The 24,732-nt window shown below is 37.1% G+C and overlaps 1 protein-coding gene across 2 annotated transcripts in view; it reads left to right on the forward strand.

Annotated features, from left to right (window-relative positions):
* PPP3CA (protein phosphatase 3 catalytic subunit alpha) overlaps positions 1–24,732 on the forward strand; it is a 325,304-nt gene that overhangs the window by 131,927 nt on the left and 168,645 nt on the right. For both annotated transcript variants that reach the window (XM_044224402.1, XM_044224401.1), the window contains exon 2: positions 23,276–23,476. In XM_044224402.1, the coding sequence (XP_044080337.1) occupies positions 23,276–23,476 (201 nt within the window). The remainder of the gene's footprint in view (positions 1–23,275; positions 23,477–24,732) is intronic.

Raw genomic sequence — 24,732 nt, forward strand, 5'->3', positions numbered from 1 at the left:
TAAAGGGCATTTCCTAATAGGCTTGTCTACCGAAAGCTAAAGGAAAGAATGTATGTGTAGCTTAAAGATGAAATTTTAGGGGCGCCTGGGTGGCTCAGTGGGTTAAGCCGCTGCCTTCGGCTCAGGTCATGATCTCGGGGTCCTGGGATCGAGTTCCGCATCGGGCTCCCTGCTTGGCAGGGAGCCTGCTTCCTCCTCTCTCTCTCTCTCTGCCTGCCTCTCTGTCTACTTGTGATCTCTGTCTGTCAAATAAATGAATAAAATATTAAAAAAAAAAGATGAAATTTTATTATCACAATTAATTATTTTTAAGAAGAGATTAATTCTCTTCTGTCTTTGCCTCCATGCTAGTGTTATTATTCTTAAGATTTGATTTAGAAGCTTTCTCTTGAAAATGATATACTAGAGCTTTACTTTTAACTGTATTTCGACTTATCTGCAGTGTTCGTAATACTGTAGACTATTTTTTAAGGGGATAAAGATTTTATTAAAATTTCAAGCATATTTTGTTTATTGTTGAGCAATCTCTTTATAAGTAGAAAAATCTGCATATAAAATATTGATGATGTCATTAAGGAAGTGTGAGTTGAAAATGTCACAGATATATCTAATGACCATCACTGAGGCAATAATATTATTTTTCTAATAGAAATAACATCAACAATATTCTGTGTATTTATTTCACTACCAATATTACTTTAGACTTTCTTACTGTGATTTTAAGTTTTTCTGTGCTTTTCTAGTAAGCACCGGCTTGTCACGGCTGTATACAAGGATGTTTGTCACTAACTCAGGTTGTCTTTGAAATGATTTTTTACTGTGGCACTTCTCCTAATTTATTTTCTCCTCCTTATTACATGAACCCATACTATTAATAGATTTGCCAATTTAATATTATATATTATGTTGTATAACTTATATATCATTCATGTCATAATATTAAAATTTCTAATTTAAATATTAGATGTAGTGATAAAATATTTAGGAAAATTTGAGCAAAAGAGGATACAGTTGTAACAATCAGACTTTGGCAGTGAATCTGAGAACCCCAATCTCATCCACCCATCCTTCCTCATTCTTATGCCCTACAGGGAAGTAGAATTTTAACATGGATTCTACCACAGCTAGCTCCAGGTCTGACACATAACACTTAACAAAAGGCACTTACCCAAAGCTTTTTTAAATGAATGAATAAACTCAGGTCTTTAGCAGATGTTCTTGAAAGGATTATTTTGATATGAAGTAGAGTATGGATATCCAGTCAAAACTATGGAGGATTAAAGGGGTAGAGAACATTTTTTCATTGATTACTGATTGCTTAAGTTGGGTTTGGGACTTCAAAAAAAAAAAAAAACCAAAAAACTATAGTTCTGTTCATTTCAGCCCTCTAAACCTGTCCCTTTTTCCTTCACATCCATTTACTCCATTAGTTCTGTTTCTTTTTCCCAGAGAACAGTTTGTTTTAGAGTTTATCCCCTGGCTGAAATATTCTTATTATTGTGTTCCTATCTTATCTGGATGTTGGATGAACCGTATTTTCCATTGTTACACATGATTTTTCCTTTGTTTTCTCTAAATGAATTGTTTCTAGAGAGCAATCTAAACCCTGGGTAGTTATTATTCAGCCTTGCTAGTGTTTGTAAAAGTAAAAGTTGACTTTAGACGGGGAGGAGCTATGGGTAAACATAGGTATAACAAAAATTGTTTTTCAAAATGAGAGGAAAGTATTCAACAGTGAAGGTGGGAGAGTAGGTTTTAGTTTTTAACTGAGAAAAAAAGGGGGAGAGGGATGCCTGGGTGGCTCAGTCAGTTAAACATCTGCCTTACACTCAGATCCCAGGGTCCTGAGATCGAGTCCTACATCAGTCTCCCTGTGCAGCGGGAAGCCTGCTTCTCTCTCTGCCTTCTGCTCACCCTGCTTGTGCTCTCTCTCTCTCTCTAACAAATAAATAAAGTCTTTAAAAAAGGGGAGGATAATAGTTCAATAAAATAATTCCATTTTATAGAAATTTTTCTCAGAGTCGTTGATGTCTCTTCCTCCTCCTCCTCCTCTTTTCCTTTCCCCTTCCCTTTAACACTCTTTTTTTTTTTTTTCTCTTCTCCCATTCCCCCCCTTTTCCTTTCACCAGTGTTCATAAAGAGTCTTCTCCTGGATGGGCTTTTCTACAAAATAAGGGGCTCATCCCCAAGCTCCAGAGGAGTAAACAGTATTCACTGAAGTTTTTTTCTTGTTCCACTTTGACAAGACAAACAAATTCTTTATTAAAATGTAGATCGCTGTAGCATCACTCAGGGACTCCAGCTGGAGGAAGTAGAACAGTTAAGGGTTTGATTCATCTTGGGGGGACAGCATTTGGGCCTTTAGTTTCTGTCTCCTCCAGATATTTTTGTGCAGTACCCACCCTGAGCAACGGAATGCACAGGAATGCACCACCTTCTGCTTTCTGTTTTTCATAGTATTCCTTCCAAAGCTGTAACTCTGGGAATGCCCCTGGGATTTATCAGGCAGGTAAAATGGTTCTATATCAGCGGTTATATATCAGAAATTCCTATGTGTCTTGTATTTTCAAAACAGAAAGCGATCTAGAGCCTATTGGTATTATTTCCTCGCTTTTTGAACAGGGCTTTTTGAACAGGAAAACAGCAAACGAAAAGTGAAGTTACATAGCCTGTTAGTGGCAGAGCCGGTCTGAATCTCTGTGCTAACTTGAGGACCAGTAAAGGTAATACCATACTGTTTCACTCACCAAGCATATAGACAAAATTAGATCTGATAGTTAAAAACTGTGTTTCTGAAAGTTATTTGGCATACCAACTTGATTTAATGAATTAGGTAGTTTAGCATGATATAGTGTGAAGAACTGAAAACAAACTTACCTGGTTGTGCATCCAAACTCTACCACTCAATATTAGAGTGAACTTGGATAGCATATTTAATCTCTATTTCTTAATCTGTGAAATGGGAGCAATAAACGTTTATTTTATATGGTTATGGTAAAATCAGGTTTCAAATCCAAGTATTCAAGCCCCCCCCCCCGCCCACTATTTATTTGACAAAGAGGGAGAGAGGGAACACAAGCAGAGGGAACAGGAAAGGGAAAGCAGGCTGGACCTGGGGCTCAATCCCAAGACCCTGGGATCATGACCTGAGGTGAAGGCAGATGCTTCAACTGAGCCACCCACGTGCCCTCCAATAGTCAAACCTCTTGACTCCAGGGTAGAGCACTGTAGGCATAAATGAAATCCATATAGAATGTCTAGTCTCAGCTTATCACTAGCATACCTCCTTCTGCAACAAATTTTAAAAGTGTTTCTAAGACCTTTATTTATATGTTTTTGGGAACATTTCTATTTTCACTGGTCATTGAAAGCATATGATTGATAGTTGAATAACAGTCTAGGAAAGGTATTTTTCAGTAGTTTCTCCTTCAAAAGGGTTTCTGATACAATTTACCAGGGATATAGGTGTTTTATTTAATCCTAGGTAGGCTGTTAAAATCAACAGAACATTTTTGTAGCAAGTGAACGGCTCTAGAAAGTAGTTTAGAAGGACTCACTTTTTGGAATCCAAAGCCCCAATCTGATGATCAGCTAGGGAAATAGAATTCATAGCATCATGACTAGCAATAGTAAAGTGAATTCAGGATCCAAAAAAAAAGTATAATTGTGCTTATTTATTATCACTACTAATTCCTTAATTCGAGGCAGTGCCATTCATTCTGCAAATGAGAGAAAAATACTTCATATAATTCAAGTTCATTTGGGGACCATATTACTATTTTCCCTCAGGTGGTACAGTGACTAAATAATATGTTTCCAAATGAGAAGTCATATGTAATGCCATGTTGTTTATTTATTTATTTAAAGAGAGCAGGGGCAGGGAGTGGGGGTTTGGTAACAGGCAGGGGGAGAGGGAGAAAGAATCTTAAGCAGGCTCTGTGCTGAGCATGGGGCTTGATCTCTCGACCAAAGAGTCAGAGGCTTAACTGATTGAGCCAATTGAATGCTTTTCATTCATATGTAGGTCAGCCAAAAACTACCTCAGAAAGCACCTTCATTCTTAGATTCTTCTATTAGATATTCATTGTTGGCACAAAAGTTCAAGACTTAGGGACTTCTTTCTTTTCAATTAAGCCTGATATTCATTTAATACAAGATTCTCTAAATTTGGTGATAAGCCAATCTGTCATATACTAAATAGGTCTTGTATTTCTCTGATACTTAAGTGCTATTTTTATTGGGCTTTGGTAATGTAACTTTAATCTTAAACCAGTCATATTATATTTCTAAATCTTTGCTAAATGGCAAGCATTTTTAATGCTATATAGTTAAGTATATTACAGATTTTAAATGGATTAGCAGTATTTTAGAATAAATTCAGTGTATCAGCAATACAAGGTTTGTTCTAGAACAAATTCAATTAGCTTTATTAAATTAGGGATTTTAAAAATGCTTAAATGAAAGCAGTTGAAGGTTAGTTTTATTTAGTTAAAAGGGATATTTGGATTAGAATGGTGAACAAATACTTGTTTCTCAAACACTTAAGTGAGTTTTCTTTCACTTTCACTGTTGTTTATCTTTCTTTACCACAGAGAAGGAATTGCTTGCATTGTAACAAATTAACAAGAAATTATATTTTGCTTAATAAGTGACTGGATGGTTAATAGTTAATTAGGTACAAAAAAAATTGAGAAAACTTTTGATTCCTTTCCTCTTACTAGAAATGAGGAATTTGAGAGAAATCAGTAAAATGTGCATTAATTAAAGCATCCAATGTTTTGGTAATAACCCATTTTATTTATATATCAGTATTCCTTAGGAAGTGAAATCTATGGGACTTTGTACTTTGCTTAATATCTCTTGCTCAGATGAATAGTTTTTTTTTCCTTGATTCTTATAGAAATCTGCATTTATTTTTAAAAATTTTCAAGATAATCTTCTCTTGGTGTGAAGACACATATTTCATTTGGTAAATGTAATATTATATTTCACATTATTATTTACATTATTAGAAATATTGTCATTGTAAATTATTACAAATGTAAATATTACATTGGGTAAAATGATATTCCTTTAAGGCAAACTCTATTCAATGAATATATACAAGACGAAGTCTAATGAAAGGACATGAGAATTTTCTTAGCATAGAGGTACATAGTTATATAGTCATACCATAAGAATGAAAACACTTAGATTATTGCTATTAGAGTGAACAGACGGTGTTCTCTAACATTTTTCTCTTGCATTTTAGCTAAGAATTACATTAATTTAAATGAAAATAAAATAAAGGACCAGAAGGAAAATTGCTATGGTTAATCATAGGCATGTGCCTAGTCAATGTGCTAATGGTTTGAAATTCTTTTTTTCTTTTCCTGTTTTTTTGGGGGGCGGGGTAGAGGAGGGGCCGAAGGCAAGGGAAAGAGCATCTTAAGCAGGCTCCATGCCCAGCACAGAGCTTTAAAGTGGGCTTTGATCTCGGGACCTTGAGATCATGACATGAGCCAAAATCAAGAGTTCTCTGCTTAACTGACTGACCCACCCAAGAGCCCCCCAAATGGTTTTATTTCTGTGCAGTTCAGAGCTTATCAAAATGAGACTTCCAAAGCACAATTTGACCCTTTGCGTTTGATCACTGGTTATTTCAGTGAGCTCTCCCATAACTAGCCAGTCATTTTGCTGGCTAGTTAAATCAGTGACTCCCCAGAGCACACTGGCCTCATAAAGGGTGCTCTTATAGATTATTCTGCTATGGGAGGAATCACATTCTCGAGTGTTAAGTTTTGTTTATCTAATAGGTAGTGATAGAACTTCCTCCACAGAGTCATTTATGAATCCTGAAAGCCCAAGGGTCCCTTATGGGATGGGCATCATCTCTGAGTGAGGGCCTGTAATGATTTTTGCTCTCTCTCATGGGAAAACACAACTCAGGGAGCCACTGCATTTTTTTTGCTTTTGCTCTCATTTTAACAGGTCATAGTAATCGTAGTAAACATTATTGAGCTGTTTAGTCCATGTCAGGCATTTCTTCGAGTTTTTATGAGGCGTGTGTTATTGAATCCTTACCATCACCTTGCATGTTGGTATTATTATTATCTGCATTTTGCAGATGAGGAAACTCAAGCCCAGAGAGACTGAATGAATCCTGCCAAGATCTAGACCAACAGGTAGCAGAAAAAGGATGCAAACCCAATAGGTGGAGACCCAGGGGCAAAGAAGACTTCTTTCCTATCAGTCCCTAAAATAAGAAGGGACATATTTTATTTGAGAGCAAAAATTCATTGTAATTAATGTGAGTAAACACTTCAATAATTGAGAGTCTTTGTTATCTCTGACTAGCAAGTCAAAGGATTGGATTGGCCTTGGATCACAGATGTAGAATAGTGAAAACTGGGTTTCAAAGTGGAGGGAGACAGGGAAGTTCCTGCAGCTGTGGTAATCCTATCAACCTTGAAAATCAAAGGTTTTCTTTCTTTTGGTTGGAAATCTTTGGTTTCCTTCTTCCCTAATTAGCTTTTCAAACATTAATTAGCCACTGCCTTCAACCACCTACAATTTACAGGCGTTTGCAGGTTACTGTTGTGAACTTTGGTGGAGAGGGCCTGGGACTCGAAGATTATGTCCTGGCCCCACACGCTACCTATGTTATCTTTACCCTGCAACCTAAACACTGTTTTCTTATTCTCTTGATCTATAAAATGACCATTATGATACTTATCACAAAGTGTTATCTTGAGGATTGAATGAAATCATGTATTTGAAAATGTTCAAATATGTCACGTATGTACAGATAATTGTTTCAATGTTTAGTAGTTCTTTTAAAGTTAAAAATCTTATATTCATAAAGTAATTCTTCGTTCCAAATAATATCTCTGCCTAATAGAGCAGGCAGATGAAGATAGCTAGAGTGGTTTTGAAATGAGATAATATATAAGGAATTTATTCATTATTGATTTGAAGATACCTAAAGCATTTAGTATCTTCAAATCATACTGAACTTAACCCAATATTATAGAGCTATATTCACGTGTCATTAAATAAACACTATGTGTATTATGTAAAAGTAAAAAATGTTAACTTTTGTTGCATGATAGCACATCACTCAGTATGATGCATATATGAATAAGGAGAAAGAAATAAGCAGACTTCCACTATTTTTTTTTTAAATTGACAGACAAATGCTTCTCAGCTTAAACAAACTAATATGCTTACCATTTTGATGAAAATTTCTGACCGATTTTACTAGTATCCTCTCTGTTGAATATTCATGTTGGTGTGAACTTACTGACTTACTTTATCAAAATAATTGAATTGGTTATTTGTGTGCAGTAGGCTATCACAAAATATAGTGTGTCAGGAAGACTGAGTTTTATAGGAAATAAGTTAGGAAATGATTGATCTCCCTTCCTGGATAGTCATAAGATACAATAACATCTGCAAATCTCTAAGAAAAGTATTGCACTAAGCACTTTCATAAACAAGTTCTCATTTAATCCTTTTAATAACCTCTTGAGGTAAATATCTCCATTTTACAGGTGTGGAAACTGTGGTTTCTTTAGGGACACATAACCATTAAAGCCAGAAAGTGAATATAGGTGATTAGGGACTTTGTAATTCAGAACCACTATACTTTGTGGCATTGAGAGCTCAGATTCTGCTCATATTGCTGGTAATTGTCAATGGCAGGTAGACTAACCAGGCATTTTAAGGAACAGAGGTTGGAGAGGCACACTTTCAACAAAATCACTGACTAGTCTGAGAGGTGGCCTGCAGTCATTAATGGGAAACTTTTAGGCTTTGGCTAGAACCTGAACTTAATGCTCATGTGTAGAAATACCTTGGAGGCTCCTCTTACCTTTGGATCAAAGAGGTAATCCATCAGAAATCAATCATCAGAATCAATCCATCAGAAATCAAATTAAAACAAAGACCTTGTACTTTTTACAAGTGGAGTACTGAATCAGTGATTCCTTGTCCTATTCTTTTTTTTTTTTTTTTTTAAGATTTTTATTTATTTGTTAGAGAGAGAGAGAGAGATACAGAGCGCAAGCACAGGCAGACAGAGTGGCAGGCTAGAGGCAGAGGGAGAAGCAGGCTCCCTGCCGAGCAAGGAGCCCGATGTGGGACTTGATCCCAGGATGCTGGGATCATGACCTGAGCCCAAGGCAGCTGCTTAACCAACTGAGCCACCCAGGCGTCCCTCCTTGTCCTATTCTGGTCCCTTTCAAAACTGGCAACAATTAAATAAGACAGGTAAGCCAAATAAGATGTCCAAGGAACAGACTGCACATTTGGGATAAATATTATTGCATTTAGAGAATTAGGTGGTAAGATGTGAATCGTGTGTCCTTAAATCATTGGCCAAATGTTTTTGGAATGCTCTCAGTAGCCATCACTCTGGGTAGGGAATGGTGAACTCATAAGGAAAGAGCATCACCAGGGAATCCAGAGGACTAAATGTGTATTTCAGGCTTTGCCATTAATTACCTCTGGATCCCTGGATGACTACCCTCTTATTTACAGAGGCAAAGTCACAAGGATTAAAAACACAACTCTAGAGCCAGAGGGCCCGTTTTAATCCCTGGCTTCCTTTACTTACTTGCTACAGTGTGAATTTGGTAAATCTATTTAGTTTCGTAGTGCATCTGTTTTTGCATATGAAAAATAGAATAATGGTATCTGCATCATGGGATTGTTATGAAAATTCAGTGAGTTGGCACATATACAGTGTTTAGAACAGTGTCTGAGATATAGTAAGTGCTATAGAAGTGATTATTGTTTTTTGTTATTATCATCACTGGTACTCTTACTCTCTTTGAGTCTTAGTTTCTTCAGCTAGAAAATTGAAAAATGAAATTAAATGATATGTAAGAACACAATTTCAGATTTGTACACATTTGTTGGACTTAGCGTAAAACCCATCTAATAATTTGTGGGTTTCTTATGAGTGCCGAAGTACAAAAATTAATACAGGCAGGAAGTCCTCTGTGGTTTAGGGGCAAAGAGAGAAACACAAAACAAAAACAGAGTAAAAACAACTTTGTGTTTTGGTGATCCAAGGACATTTTATTAAGTAATTGATACTCCACATTGGGGATTGGGATGGAAAGCAGGCTTTGAAAGGTCTTTTTAGCAGTTGGGACATTTGAATAGGGATGATCAGGAATCAGGAGGTTGCATTCTTAAGGAGCCTACACAGGCATTTGTTAATCATAATGAATACTTAATGAAGTATTTTTATGGTAATAATGTTCCCAGTGTTTTACAAATATTAGTTTGTTTAATCCTCAATTTACAGATCTGAAAACTTTAGCATAGAGAGATTAAATCATTTGCCCAGGATCATATAATTTGGTGAAGTTGAAGTGTAAACCCAGGCATTCTGAGTTTGTGCTTTTAGCCCCTTTTGCCTCACTATTTCTGAAAGGCTTGAGGAAAGGTATAGAATTATATGGAATACTTGGGGTATTGAGTAATTAGGTATGACCAGACCATAAGGTTTAGGGATTAGGTGGGTAAAGTGGAGATTACTGGGGATTTGGAGAAATCATCTGATCATTATTTGAATAATCTAGATGAGAGTGTCATTGAGCAAATAGACTAGAATAGGTCTCATATGAACATGAGAAAGCTGTGATGGAGGGAGCCTTAGCCCCTTTGGCTCAAGGAGCCTTTTGAGATCTATTAAACTGTGGACTTTCTCCCCAGAAATGTGTGCAACAGACAGTATTCCCACAGAATTTCAACAATTTTGCAAAACTTTTAATTTATTTGATGCTTTACATAGCTTAGTTTTTCTCCCTTGTAATAATTGTGTACTTTCATTAAAGTCTGCAGTTTTTCTCTTTTTTCTATGCTTTGTATTTTTCTATGTTTTCTATGTTTTGTATTTTCTTCCAGTAGTCATATTTTAAAATATTTTCTTTAGATACCTGTTCTTTGGTTTTAACTTTTACAAAACATAACTTAGGCAAATTCTTAATAATCAACTTTGTATCTGCACCATATGAATATATATATTAATAAATGATTGTAATTATTTTCCTTTGTTGCTTGAGTATCAAATGGTGGTAGACCTTGTAGGGAGCAGATAATCTCTCAGGATCTACACTGTTCTTTGTTTATTCAGGAGAAGTTTGTTATTTGAATAGTTGTATCTGGGATGGGGACATTATTTGCATTAAAGAAAGGGGAGATAAATCCTATTCCCACTGCAACTACAACGGCCTCTTATAGAGAATCAGATCCAAGAATCTGTCCTTGCTTCTAGGACACACTTTATTGTCCCTAAAGCATGGAAACCGTTTGGGTAATTAGAGTCTGGAGGGAAGGGAGTTCAGAAAAGATTGGGTGACTGATTATCATTTGTTTTGTTTATCATTTGGTGTGAGTAATAATTGGGTCCCTCTTGGCTAGGTGGGGAATAAGCAATGCTAATACATGTGGGAAATTATTCTAGTAAAATTCACATGCTATTTAGGATTTGGCTTTTTTTTTTTTTTTTAAGGGGGGAGGGGCAGTGGGAGAGTTACAGAGAGAATCCTAAGCAGGCTCCACGTCCAGTGTGGCGTCTGATCTCACAACCTTGAGATTATGACCTGACCGAAATTAAGAGCTGGATGTTTAACCGATTGAGCCACCCAGGCATCCGCTTCCTTCTGGATTTTCTAAATAAAATCTTCTGTTCTTTAGCTTACTTCAAGAATATGGTATATAATACATATAATATACAAAGTATGTGTTAATTGATTGTTTAATTTATTGGTATGTCAATAGTGGGCTATTAGTATAGCAGTCATACTTATATGCAGATTTTGGGGACTCAAAAGTTAGGTGCAGATTTTTCAAATGCATGGGGTGTTAATGCCCCTAATTTTCATTTTGTTCAAGGATCAACAGTATACCATTATGAATATCATAGATATACCCTGATCTATCTAGGGCTGTTGTAAAATATGGAACTGAACACATCCTCAGTATTGCCAGGCCACCATTCTTTTGTATTTATATGGTGAGAATGGCTCCATTCCTTTCCTATGCCATAACAGGCACAGATTTTGTGGTGAGTGATCCATCTTGCACTGCCTCTGGGTATGTGCTTGCACTGTGATTGGTGAGGATGGTGGAAACTCAAGTTTTGGAGAAGTGGAGCATTATCAAGAGCCTTATAAAAAATACACATAACTCTACCGTTAGAGTAAAACATACGATTATACTATTTGATTTGTGGTGGGTATGTGTACACACGTGTATATGTGTATGTGTGTGTGTGTGTGTGTGTGTGTGTGATTACTTTTCACAGGATGTGTCCTATATCTTACATTTGTATTAATCTGCTAGTAGTTCCACTTTTAAACATAATTATTTTGGGGGTGGTAATTTAAGCCAAGGAATGATTTTAAATGATGTGGTAATAAAAAAACATTATATTTCTTGTCTGCCAATTGTGAATTCTGCACATATAACTGTAAGAAAAGCAGTCCCAGTGCTGGCTAAATTGCTCACTGTGATACTTGGATAGTGAAAAATTTGTGGAAGTGAAGCTTTTTGGATGTTTTGGGGAACCATAACCCAAAGTCGTATGTCATGGGAGCTATGTTGTTCTGTTTGCCATTCTATATGAGCTTAGAATGAGTTAGATAAACTTGGTTTCAGCTATTCTTGATGGCTGCATTTCACAGTGTATCTTTCATTTGTGTCTTGTAGTAAGATTGGTGTTCACTCTGAGAGGTAGTGATAGTCATCAAGCAAGTAGTTGAAAGAGGGGAGAGGAGGACTCTCCTCCTGAACTACTTCTGACATATAAGGATGCTGAGGAAGTGTTAGTCATAAATCTCAGATATCACAAAGCTGGAAATGAAAAAATAAGTTTTTTATTTTACAGATGCATACTTCAATAAATAGATACTACTAGCATTTTTTAAGTAGAAAAATGTTCTTTTTAAAGAACTATTTGAACTGCCTTCTGAAGTTTCTTGGGATAGAGCTCTATGAGTGTAAAAACACTGAAGCCCTGTTGTACCCAGGTGATACTATTTTTATTGTTATTGAGTCAATTTTACATCACAAATAGCTACAAATTTATGATCCTGTATTCACCTATGGGATTAAAGATATTTAGCACTTCAGACTTTTTGTAGTGATTTTTGCCCCTCCGCTTTTTGGTTTTCTATCTATTGCTCACTTTTGACTCTATCAGTTTCATCTTGGAGTGAGGCCTCTAGCTCCACCCTACCATCTGGCATCCATGGTCTCTTTCCTGTAATGAGTACTTTGAAAGAGACATTTACTAAATGAACGTTTCAGTTTCTGAGTTATTTTGATTATTGACTACCTTTACAGAATTATGTACTTTTAGATCTGAACAAGGCCATTTCTTTTTTCTATTCTCTCTTCCTTTTTTTTTTTTTTTAATTTTATTTATTTATTTGACAGACAGAGATCACAAGTAGGCAGAGAAGCAGGCAGAGAGAGATGGGGGAAACAGGCTCTCCGCTGAGCGGAGAGCCTGATGTGGGGCTCGATCCCAGGACCCTGAGACCATGACCTGAGCTGAAGGCAGAGGCTTAACCCATTGAGCCACCCAGGCACCCCTCTATTCTCTCTTCTTAAACTAATTCTATTACTACAAAATTTCCCCAAATTCTAAGAAAGCAAGGAGAAAAAAAATCCATTCATTTTTTCATTCTTTCAGAAATGCATTGATTGAATATCTGTCAATGCCAAGGCACTTGTCTTGCTGAGGCAAATTATGCTCAGAGAGTGAGATTCTCTTTGCCAATAATGTAGTTAACACAGGCTCACTGCAGGAATTATAATTTATAATGGTAATATTTCACAAGTCAGTAGCATATGGGGTAATGTCTCTTAATAAGCCAATAAAGAAATAACATACTCCAAGCCAATGATGGATTAATTACACTATTGTTCCAGGTTAGGGGGAGACGAAGGAAATAAAATCCAAATTTAGTTGACACATAACTGTCCAGGAGTTGGTTCTCAGAAGAGTTGGCTTAGCTAACCAAGAGCTGACGTCTAGCTGCCAGGGTAAAGAAGAAGTCCCTTGTTGCTGGCGCATGTTGCTAAGGGAATGAAGGTGCTGCTGTTAGTGGGCAAGATGCCCTCCTTCACAAGGCCCCTGAAAGGTTTTCACCATTCCTCCAAAGAGCTGTCTTGCCATGGCAGGAGCTAATGCCCGAGGTCTTTGTATACCTGCTGCTGAAGCAAATGCTGCCTGAGGTCTTTGGAGAGCTATTTAGATCAGCAATGGGTACCCTTACCCACACCGACTACTCTTGCAGGTCCTCAGAATTCTTGGTATTTAACGTTTAAATGTACATTACATCATAGTGACTCTTCCCTATGCTCTTATTGATAAGCCCCCAGAGACATCCATCAACAGATGAGCTACTGAGTGTTTATTGACAACAACAGATGTTGGTGACAACATTCTAATACAGTTTTCTCAATGTAAACAAATTCGCCCTTCATTCAAAACAACTTCACTTAAGACATAGACAAGTGGATTTGAAATCTTAACAACTGATACACAACAGTACGGGACTAGACTTTGAATGCAACTTGATTGTTAAACTTTCTTTTTAATTAAGTTGATTTTTTTGAGTTATTGATGACTGATGGACTTATTTAAAGAGATTTGGAGTTACATGTTAATTTGAAATTGACATTATAATTAATCTTTTTCCTTAATTACTTGAGAATTTCTTCTTTGTACACAATATATAAGAGTGGAGTATCTCCTGTAAGTGTGGCTCCTTATTAAGGAAGGGAATGCAGTTTATTGGAGCTTTATTATGAAATTAACCATTTTCCATTTGATAGATTAAGAAATGCGTGTTTGATTTAAAATTAAATTGACATATATATTTTAAAGATAAATGAAAATGAAGTTTCAGAAGATCTAATTGTAGGTGATAGTCACTAAAACATACCAATTTTTAAATCAAGGTATGTGAGGATTATGATTTGGGGAGCACACATTTGAGGTGCTAAGACCTGGAACCTCCTATATTATTCTTCAGATTGGGTGTTTCTTAGAAATGGTGAACCAGAGAAAGTGGAAAGTAGGTCTGGTCTTCAGACTGAAGCAAATAGTATAATTTGGCATAAGCATTACTGAAGCATGGAGAGGCCCAGAAGACCTGATATTTCACTATTGAGCCCACAGGGAGTAGGGAGCAGAGAGCCAGGTCATGGGGGATTAAATGCAAACCTGGGATTTAAGCTCCCTGCCCCTGGCTCCCTGGAGGGTGACTCTGAGGCATAATATTGATCTTTGCTTCACAGATATAAGGCTGTATGCCAGATTTATTATTATTTTTTTAAACCAATCACCCTTTATATGCAAAAAGTGGTAACATGGTAATATCCTTAAATTGCCACTTAGATTTACATTATTCGACATTTGGGACACAAATTTGCCATATCATCAAGACCTTTCAAAGAAGAGAAAGCCTATTCATTTAAAAAAAGTTATTCTGATGCCTGTAGGTGTTTTAAACACAGGGATGGGGACCGTGGGTGAGCATGTGGGCATAGAAAATGTGTGGGCTTCTCGAGCTGAATGATGAATTTGAAAGGAAAGAATTGTGTGTGGGCATAGATTGATTTTTCATATCAACTTCCAAGTTTCATTGAAGGCTTATTTTTAAGACAGAGATTTCTGAAGTTTACATTTATTAAAGAATTTCTAATCAAATAGTTCAACTCCAGTATAGGTAAGGTCCTTTCTTGTATTTCATGTCTTAGGCCATTGACTTGAGGGTTTCTGAATGGTAAAGTATATCTTGGGTTAAAAAAAGTTTTATAATCCCTAGATACTTTTCATTTCTCAGGGAAAATTATCGTGTTCAAAGGGACCTGCTCGCTTGGGAAATAAATTCAGATTGTCTTAAAGTATCTTGTTTGTTTCTTGATTTTAATCTCCTCCTGTGACATGTTTCTCTCGAGAAAAAGAAAATGTTCAAGGCAAAAACCAAACAAACAAAATAAATAAAAAGCCCTCTGCTTAAATATATTTCAGTGAGTAGGATTTTATTCATTATTGTAAGTTTGCTATTCTAGAGATTACTGTAAATACCATTTGCTAAAAATATTGCTGTAGTCACTTCATCTAGTACTGAGGTCAAATACATATAGGTGGGGTGGTATGACTAAGTATGACTGCTTATATTTTTTTAATTAAAAACTTATAAAGTACACTCTTAGAAAATGATACATCTTCAATTATATATTTTAAAAATTTTAAGTATTTAATTTATTTAATATTTAAATTAAAATATTTAATATTTAATTAAAATTCTTCATTTAATCTGAACATTCAATATCATATGGTAAAAATTAATAAATATAATTTTGCTTTTATCATGTATACATATGAAATAATTTGTGATTGGCATGGCCACCATGGTAAGCCCTGGACTTGTACATATAACTTTAATTTTAACAACAAAAAATCAGATTTTATTTAAGATTTTCAGTAATGCCAAAATGTTTTGAAACTCTTAAAATATAACTTTGTCGAATCATTTTTCATATTGAATCATTATTACATAATTTTTTATGTAAGCCAGCTGCAACTTTTCTAGTAATTAATAAACTCACCAAAATATTGAAACTTCAAAACAGTTCTGTGATAGAACCACCCAGTCCTACATGTAGATTAGGTCATGGACTATCACCCTGTCCTTGAGTCCTTAGACTTCAGAACGTAGAGTAGCCAGAGAATACAGCCTATTTAAATGAAAAGTATTTTGAAATTCGGATAATAAAGGAAGCTCTGATTGTGCTGGTCGGTGCTCATTTTCACTAATTAAGTATTAAATCCCTTGTAGCTATAACAATGATTCTTTTAATTAATTAGTGTCTGATTTTTATTAAAGAATTGCTTGTAGCACATTTCAGATTTAGGTTCAAAAGTAATGTGTATAAGAAAAATTCTGTAAGCCAGAGGAGAAAAGATGCCCTATTTTAATGAATGCTTCGAGTATCATAGTACCCTTTTATTAACAGTTTGGGGAAGTTACATAAAATACCATTGTGCTATATTTGCATGTAAACATTCAGGAAAACCAAATGAGGTATTCAGTTTGCTAGTGAAATGATCAGTGCACATACCATGTCTAAAACTGAATACATTTTAAGGCTCAGCATCTGAGGGGCAATATTCAGAGGAGGCAGAAAAGGAGGTCTTTGCTCTAAGGATGGAGGAGCTCATCAAAACTGTGGGGAAAAAAAAACCACGAGTAAATTAATAAATTGGGGTTTTATTTATAGATTTACTGTGAAGTTTTTTTTTTTTTTTAGTTTCAGTGGGACCGGATGTTTCTGTTTACAAGATTAATATTCAGCCACACTTGAGATGAGCAAGCATATTTTAATTTGACAGATATTAATGTCTGTAATGAAAGCCAGCGACTTTCAAACAAACAAGTGATGAATGTCTACAGGAGTGGTGTAAGGCGGGCCCTAGTGAATAAGGTCCTACGATGTTTCTTAGAGGCTAGCTGTGGTTAATTTTTAAGCTGCCCCTCCTAGACGACATGGTTTGTATATCTTTGCATATAGACGTGATGTGCATGGATTAACAGGTATCCCCATACTGACAGATTTTTTTAAACCCAGAAGGATAGAAGTCAAACCTACTGGCTCAATATTAGAACCCAAGCAAATTTTAGTGAAAAGTCACCAGGATTTCCTTTTACATATGTCTTCACTGTTTATTCAGAAGCAGGATCAGATTTCAGGGTAATTTTATTTACTTACAAAGGAATTACTTTTGTGTATTTTAACTGGCATTTTGTGTCTTAAAATTAGCATATTCTGTTTTTCATTCCTTACCTCAAGGCAGAACTTCATCTTTTGGAGTCACCTAAAAAAATGAGGTATTTATTCTATTCTTCAGATGGAAGAAAGCTGTGTTTGTATCTGAGAGTTTATAGGAACTCAGACATAGCCTTAAAATAGATAAAGACACTTTTTTTTCTTGCTTACTCATTATACATCATCTCTCATTTTCTTTAAATTTTGTTCTTCAGTTTTGTGGTTTAATGCTTTTCCAGGTATCTCAAGCAAAAACCAATAGATATAACCATGATACCATATCACCTGGTAATCTCTTCAGAGTATGGATCTGCCAATATTTGTTTTCTCTTGCCTACTTTTTCGTGGTGCTTCTTACTGCCTGACATTGAATACAGTGCATAGTAGGTGCTTACCAGGTGCTGGATGATTGATTGGTTGGTTGGTTGATGCGGTTTTATAAGAATAGTAGTTGTGACATATACAAATGTCCACTAGGGAAAAATGGAGTGCCAGGGTATGGAGGTCACCCAGAATGTGTTTAAGTTGTGTTTGACATGTGATATACTTAAACTGTTCTCTTAACATGTGCCAGCATAAGTATCTTAGTGCAGACAGTACTGTGAAATATGGTACAAGAGCTGTTCTTGGACACGTTCTGATGACAGAGAGGGAAGGAAGACACATGTCTGCACTTGCAAAGACTTCACATCTGCTATGTTTGATTGACATTGTGGAACATGTTTGGGGGTGGGAATCAAACTGCTTGGGGTTTTATATGTCTTTGCTTATGGTATAGATCCGTGACTATCAGTCTGGACTTCCCATCAGTTTACCCTGGGTTTCTTTAAAACCATGCCTAGATAAATTAAATCAGAATTTCCAGAGGCTGCCCCTCAGCATCATTTATTTTAAAAAGGGATTCCAGTGTGCAATCAGTTTGAGATAGTTTGAAGTACTGTAGGAGCTAAATTTGAAAAAGAAGAACAATTACAGAATATAATTTCCACTCCCCCATTCTTGGTTCCTGGTTGAGAAGGCTGCATCATGGTCCATAATAATGGAGAACAAAGGATTTATGCAATTTTAAATGTTCTAGTATCCATATTAAAAAATAAGGAGGGAGAGGAGAAATTCATTTTAATAAATCATATTTAGCCCAATATATCCTGAACCTTATTTCAACATGTAGTGAACATAAAAATATTAATGAGATATTTTGCATTTCTTGTTTTTTGTTTTTTTTTTTAAGATTTTATTTATTCATTTGACAGACAGAGATCACAAGTAGGCAGAGAGGCAGGCAGAGAGAGAGAGTGGAGGAAGCAGGCTCCCCACTGATCAGAGAGCCCGATGCGGGGCTCGATTCCAGGACCCTGAGATCATGACCTGAGCCGAAGGCAGAGGCTTTAACCCACTGAGCCACCCAGGCGCCCCTCTTGTTTTTTCTTGTATCAAGTGTTGTAAATCCGGTGCACATAGTAGGCTTGCGACCCATCTCAGTTTGGGCCGAGCCCACCAACACCAGTCACTTTTCAAGCGTTCAGTAGCCAGTATGTTGCTACTCAATTGGACAGAGCAGACTTGGAAAGGTGCTGGAATCCAAACCAGGAGACCTAAAGTTAGCGGTTTTGCCAATGACTAATCCTGTGACCCTGGACATTTCACTTATCCTCTCTCTGGACTTGGGTTTCCTCTTATTTAATGTGAGGGGGTCAGGAGTCAGTCTGAACGGAGAGAGTTCTAATTGCCCCAACAGTCCTCACAGGGAAGAAGAGAGGCTGAAAGTGAGCTGCATTAAATTCTTTTTCCTTTCAGTATACTTCAGGTGTCTTTTTTTTTTTTTTTGAGTAAATAAAAATGAAGGAAAACAAAGGTTTGAAAAAAAATCTCTAGGCTAAATGTCTTTTTTTATCCGTGATTCTTTCTTGTCAGCATTTATGAGACCATTCCTGGAAGAGGTCAGGCAGCATTATGCTGCTCTTTTTCCAGTGAAGGTATCACCGTGACAGGGACCTTAGGGTGTTTCCCATCAAATAGTAGGAGTCCCCCCCCCCTTTTTTTAAGATTTTTTTTTTATTTGACACAGAGAGAGAGACAGTAAGAGAGGTAATACAAGCAGAGGAAGCCGGAGAGGGAGAAGCAGGCTTCCCGTCGAGCAGGGAGGCTGATGTGGGGCTCAATGCCAGGATGCTGGGATCATGACCTGAGCCGAAGGCAGATGCTTAAACCACTGAGCCACCCAGGCACCCCTAGGAGTCCCTTTAATTGTGGATAATGTGGCTCAGATTTGAGGAACAGAAGTCTTACGTATCTAGATCTCCCCCAGAGTGAGAGCTATCACTTCCGGTTACCAGGACACATCATGGCCATCTAAAACTGATGCAACCCAAATCGCAGAAGGAGACCCCTGACTCTTTCAGAGGTGGGGTCCCCCTTGTCAGCCAGAACCTTGGGCTAGAATTATGCTGGCGTCCCAGTTTTTCTGACTTGGAATGTGTTTCTGATGAATGAATAGTTGACAACAACTTTAGTATTGTTCTATGGATGCCAATATTGGATACATGTGATTTTGGTTCCTTGACTGGTAACCTTTCTCTGAATCAGGTAGACGAACTCTCTGGTAGCATCAACAAATAGGAAATAAAGATACAAGATCATGTTCTGTTCACTGGAAATCAGTAGCTGCCAGATTTTCACAGCTATTGACACGGGAACTCACTCCTGGTTCCTGTATATTGTTTGCTTTTAAAGCTGTGATTTATGTTAGGAATCAGTTGAGGATGTATATCTCCCAAATTTTATCTACTTTGCTATCATATTTGAGGAAAGAAGAGTGACATTGAGTGGTAGTTGTGAAGCGGAGAAAGCTGAGAGGGTTTCTATCTACATTTAGGATACTTCTGAGGAGACTATTAGAACACCATATTCCATACTTAGTAGGCAGTTATAAAAAAAATTGGTTGGGAAGAGTCAGCCAAATATCAACAGTTATTTCTTAATTCTATTAGATGTACAGACTCAGCTCCTTCAGTCCTGGCCTGCTCATGTAGTAATGAAAGCAACTTATAATACTCAAAACAATGGAGGGGAGGGAAAATCCAATTTTATTATATCAAGTGTAGCCATTTTTACAATTAATGAAAGACAGGTTTTCTATGCACATTGGAGTCTTTGGTCGAAGTAGTTTTTGCTCAGTATTTGGCACATGTCTGTGTGTAGGATGCCAGGTGAACAGAGAAAGCAAATAAAATGTGACCTTTGTAAGGCTGGTATTTTCTTTATGAAGCCAACGGGGGCACAGATACACAAATATTAGCCCACTTGTATGTTTTGTCCCAGAAAACTCCTCTCTGGCTTCCAGCATCTCTGCATTCCAACTTTGGCATCATCGCTGTGCATCTTGGATCCCTGGGGACCTTGCCATCTGTTTAACTAGTAAAGGGCCCCATCTCATCCTGTTCTTATCATCCAGCTGGAAACAGAGCCCTCTGGTTGGCCTTTTTCCTCTCTTTCCTGCTCCTGTTTATTTGGAACCAGCTCCTCTATGTCAGAGCAGGTGGCTTCACCTTAGCCAGTTACCCAGGATTAGCCATTACTGGAAGGTAGATCGGCCTCAAAGAGGGAGCATCTGTTACTGCGGTGAACTTGGCGTTGGAGAGAGCCTAAGGACTTGGACAAAGTCTAATTCATGAAGGTGATGCCTCTCAGGGTGCTCTTCTTTTGCCTCTCACCTTCCTCAATGCTTCAGTTCTTTCAGGTTTAACCCTTTCATCTTTCTTAAGTGTAATAAGGCCAGCTAGTCCACGGGTGTCCCACGGCCTTCATATGCCTGACAGTAAACCAGTCCCCTATCCTTTCGTGCTCCTAGGATTCTTGTACTGTTGTGCACAGTCACTTCAACCTTCATAGTCGGCCCAACTCTTACCTTAGGAAATCACTGAAAAGAGAAAAAAAAAAATCGGCTCTTTGCCTTACCCTAGGTGTCCTTTTGAAGTTTCTTCCTTTCCAACCCCTGTCCTATGTGTGGGAGATTTTGAGGAGTTACCAGGTAAGATATTTTCTAATTTCAAACCATACATAAAGACCCACACTAAAAAAAAAAAACCAAAAAACAGAAAACAGAAATGTGGCCATGGAAATGTGGAATGTTGCCAATGTTTTCTTCATAAGCATATCCATTAGATAAGAAAAAGCAGGGAAGACAAAGAAACAAAACGAGCAATTTTACCCCCAAATGCCTGAAGTCTAATGACCTAAATTCCTCACTTTTAAAAAAGATTTTATTTATTTATTTGACAGACAGAGATCACAAGTAGACAGAGAGGCAGGCAGAGAGAGGGGGAAGCAGGCTTCCCACTGAGCAGAGAGCCTGATGCCGAGCTCTATCCCAGGACCCCGAGATCATGACCCGAGCCGAAGGCAGAGGCTTAACTCACTGAGCCACCCAGGCTCCCCTAAATTCCTCATTTTTTTCTCCTCCTTGTTTAATTCTTCTTGCCTTGGCTCTTATTGTACACTATGCTTTGGCATTATGCATTTTGTGTTTTAATTTACATTATGGTTTTGTATTCTAGATCTGTGCTACCCTGAGCTGCCCCAAATAATTTTGGAAACAAATGTGGTCTTCATAAGATAAAAATGCCTCCCAGTATTTGTTAGAATTGCAATTCTAAAAAGTGATTCCCTCCTGACTTTACGATTACTAAGCACTGTCCTAAGTTTTTTTGGAGAAGCAGTGTAGTGTCCTTGTTGACACAGCTATTCTAGCATCGAACTGCTGGTTTATACTCGTTGGGTCGACATAGAAATCGCTAGGCGATTGCCTTGGGCAAAGTGCTTAATATTTTTAAGCCTCAGGTTTTTCCCCCACAGTAATGCTGTGAGGACTAGGAACACTGATATGTAAACACACGTGCATACGTCTTACTCATCTCACAGCTTTCCTGTTGTGTCTGACTTTATTACCCGAACGAAACCTGGCATAAAGGAAACATTCTATAAATGTTAGCTCTGGGTGTTTCTGCGTACTTGAGTTATTAGAACAATGCTCCGAGAGATGTAATCCCCAATCTACAGGTGAGGCAACTGAAGCCAAAGGAGGGGATTTCCCTTGCCCAAGGTCATAAAACTGGTGGGTGTACAAAGCCAAGGCTTGCTCCCGGGTTCATCTGACCACAAAAGCCTCATGCTTCTCCACTGAACGTACTTCTGCCGATTCATTTTGGCTGCATAGTTAACTAGATATGCTTGGATTATTAAGAGAATCAAGTTGCATCCATTAGTATAGGTTTACATCCTGATTTTTCTTTTCTTTTAAGTACTTGTAATTTCTCTTGGATAGCAAATCTATGCTACTAGAGTGCACACAATTTTTTGCTATTGCTCTACTGCAAATCTTGCTCCTGTGAGAGACGATTTCAGGAAGTTAGGGGGCTAGGTTTATTCCTAAATATCAAATGTTCTTTCTAAGAGAGGAACCATTGTATGGAGATGTTCTTGTGCATATGGTATAATGCACATGACAGCTGAAAGGTTCATGAAACTGTGTTTATGTTCCTTCTAGATATTTCTAAGAGGTCTGAGTTGTTTTCCAGTAATGACTCCTCATGTAAAATAGACAATGACTCACCCTCACGGAAGGGGCTTATTGGCCATTTATCAGAAATTTAACCTTTGTGATACCATCTCTAACCATGGACCTTTGAATGTCTTGGTACATTGTAGAGGTTTAGTGAATATCCTTAGCTGAATGAGTGAGTCAACGTATTAGCAGATGTAAAGAGTGACAGTAGCTATCAGAGAGCTTCTTACTGTTAAGGTATGGGGGTGTGGGTGAAAGAAAGAGTGTTTGGTTCCAGGTCTGAGCAGTCAGTTGTGTTTGTTATTATATCATATCCCTAAATATCTGTGTCTCCTCCCTGACACCATATTGTCCTTCACTGTTCGAGATGATCCTCTGTTATACGCGCACACGAATCCCGATTCCCTGTTTAATGTTCAGTGCATTTGTTGCCTTTTTGCTCTTAGATTTCTGCTCTCTCCTTAAACAGTGAGTCAAGAAGTTTACTCAGAGGTGTGACTTTCTTTGGAGGGCCAAATCTGGTCTGGGAGACCTTTTCCCAGTGGAGACACATCTCCTCCCGTGTTAGTTATAGTTGGATGCGTAGATATTGTCTTTTGTAGAATTGATTATTGCCTAACAGAAACATCTCCCTCTCTTTTTATTAACTTAATCAGGGTCTTCTAGATGCAATGTAAATTTTCTTTCAGCAGTCAAATCCAGAATCAAAGAAAGAAAGCAGTCTTTCATTCTTGACAACCCTTGATTTTATTTTAATGTGGGAACTTTTAAAATACTCCAATAGGTGTTAGTAATAGAGGGAGATATTTGGTAGCTATTATTGAATTTTTATTGGGTTTGGGTAATGGAATAATTTGACGTTTTCTTTTTCAGCTGTCCCATTTCCTCCAAGTCACCGGCTTACAGCAAAAGAAGTGTTTGATAATGACGGGAAACCCCGTGTGGATATCTTAAAGGCACATCTCATGAAGGAGGGCAGGCTGGAAGAGAGCGTCGCATTGAGAATAATAACAGAAGGGGCTTCAATTCTCCGACAGGAAAAAAATTTGCTGGATATTGATGCACCAGTCACAGGTAAGTCCTGAGGATGGAGACTGCCCACTTGCAGTCACACTTTGTTCTTAGCATCAAATCAAAAAATCCTAGATACCAATGAGTCTTCAAATACCTTTTTCATTCTACTCTTTAACTGTCAAGTTTTTACATGAAGGAGTAAAGCTATGATACAGATATAACTATTTTTTAATTTCATGTATTGAATATCTGTAAGATGGTGATGCTCTGAAAAGTGTTGTACAGTTCAGAGGTGAGGAAGATATTCTGAAGTAATACTTTACTTTGGAGCTGATCTTGTTTGTTGGTGGGAATACTATGTGGCACAGAGGACACAAAACATTTGTTGGGAAAGATTGGACAAGGTACACCAAGACATCCACAGTGGTTGAGAAAGTGACGGAGTTAAAGCCGTTGTTCTCAAAATGTGGTCCCCAGACTAGCATTATCATCTCATCCCTCTGAAACTATTAAAATGTAAATTCTTAGGCCCTGGCCCGAATGACTGAATCTTATTTTCTTGGCTAAGGCCATTTCTGTTTCATCAAGTCCTCTAGGAAATTCCGGTACACATTCAATTTTGAGAACCACTGAAGTTTAGGAAGAGGCCAAATTTCATGCCTTCTTATGGTATTTTGTGTCTAGAAAATGTCTTCACTTTGAGTTTTTTTTTTGCTCTGTTACTTCTTACGGGCAGATACATATTTTTGTATATAGGTATAACCTCTCTTAGTCCATCAAAATTAAATATTGCCCAAAACAATGTTGTATGGTGTAGTGGATCAAATATTAGAGACTTTTGATCTATCCTTTATAGAGTTTCTAAACTTGTAAGTTTTTTTTTCTCTTTCTTTTTTTTTTTTTTTTTTTTGGAGAGGCTAAAAATTATTTGTTGTCTCCTTAATTAGTATCATTCTGGCAAAGGAAAAAAAAATAGACATAAGATTTTGTCCTTTTCATAATAAAGGGGGAGTATTTTAAAATATTTCACATATACTACTGATTGTTTCTTCCAAATCTTTATTACTTACATAATGATTGGCCTTCAAAGGTATATTTAAGTATTATTGTTAAGAGAAAAATAAGCTCTCTAGAATACCAGACCAGACCTTCCTTGGTCAAAATGTCCTTAACGGTTCTTATTCCAAAGAAATTGACAATCTTGATGTTTTATTTTTGGTTGGTAATGCAATTTTTCCTGTTTGTAATTCAAAAAATATAATGAATGTGTTTGGGGCTAGGCAGAAGGAGAAATTAGCTCTGATGGTGTTAACTCA

Source organism: Neovison vison, chromosome 11 (assembly GCF_020171115.1).
Source record: "Neovison vison isolate M4711 chromosome 11, ASM_NN_V1, whole genome shotgun sequence".
NCBI classification, from domain to species: Eukaryota; Metazoa; Chordata; class Mammalia; order Carnivora; family Mustelidae; genus Neogale; species Neogale vison.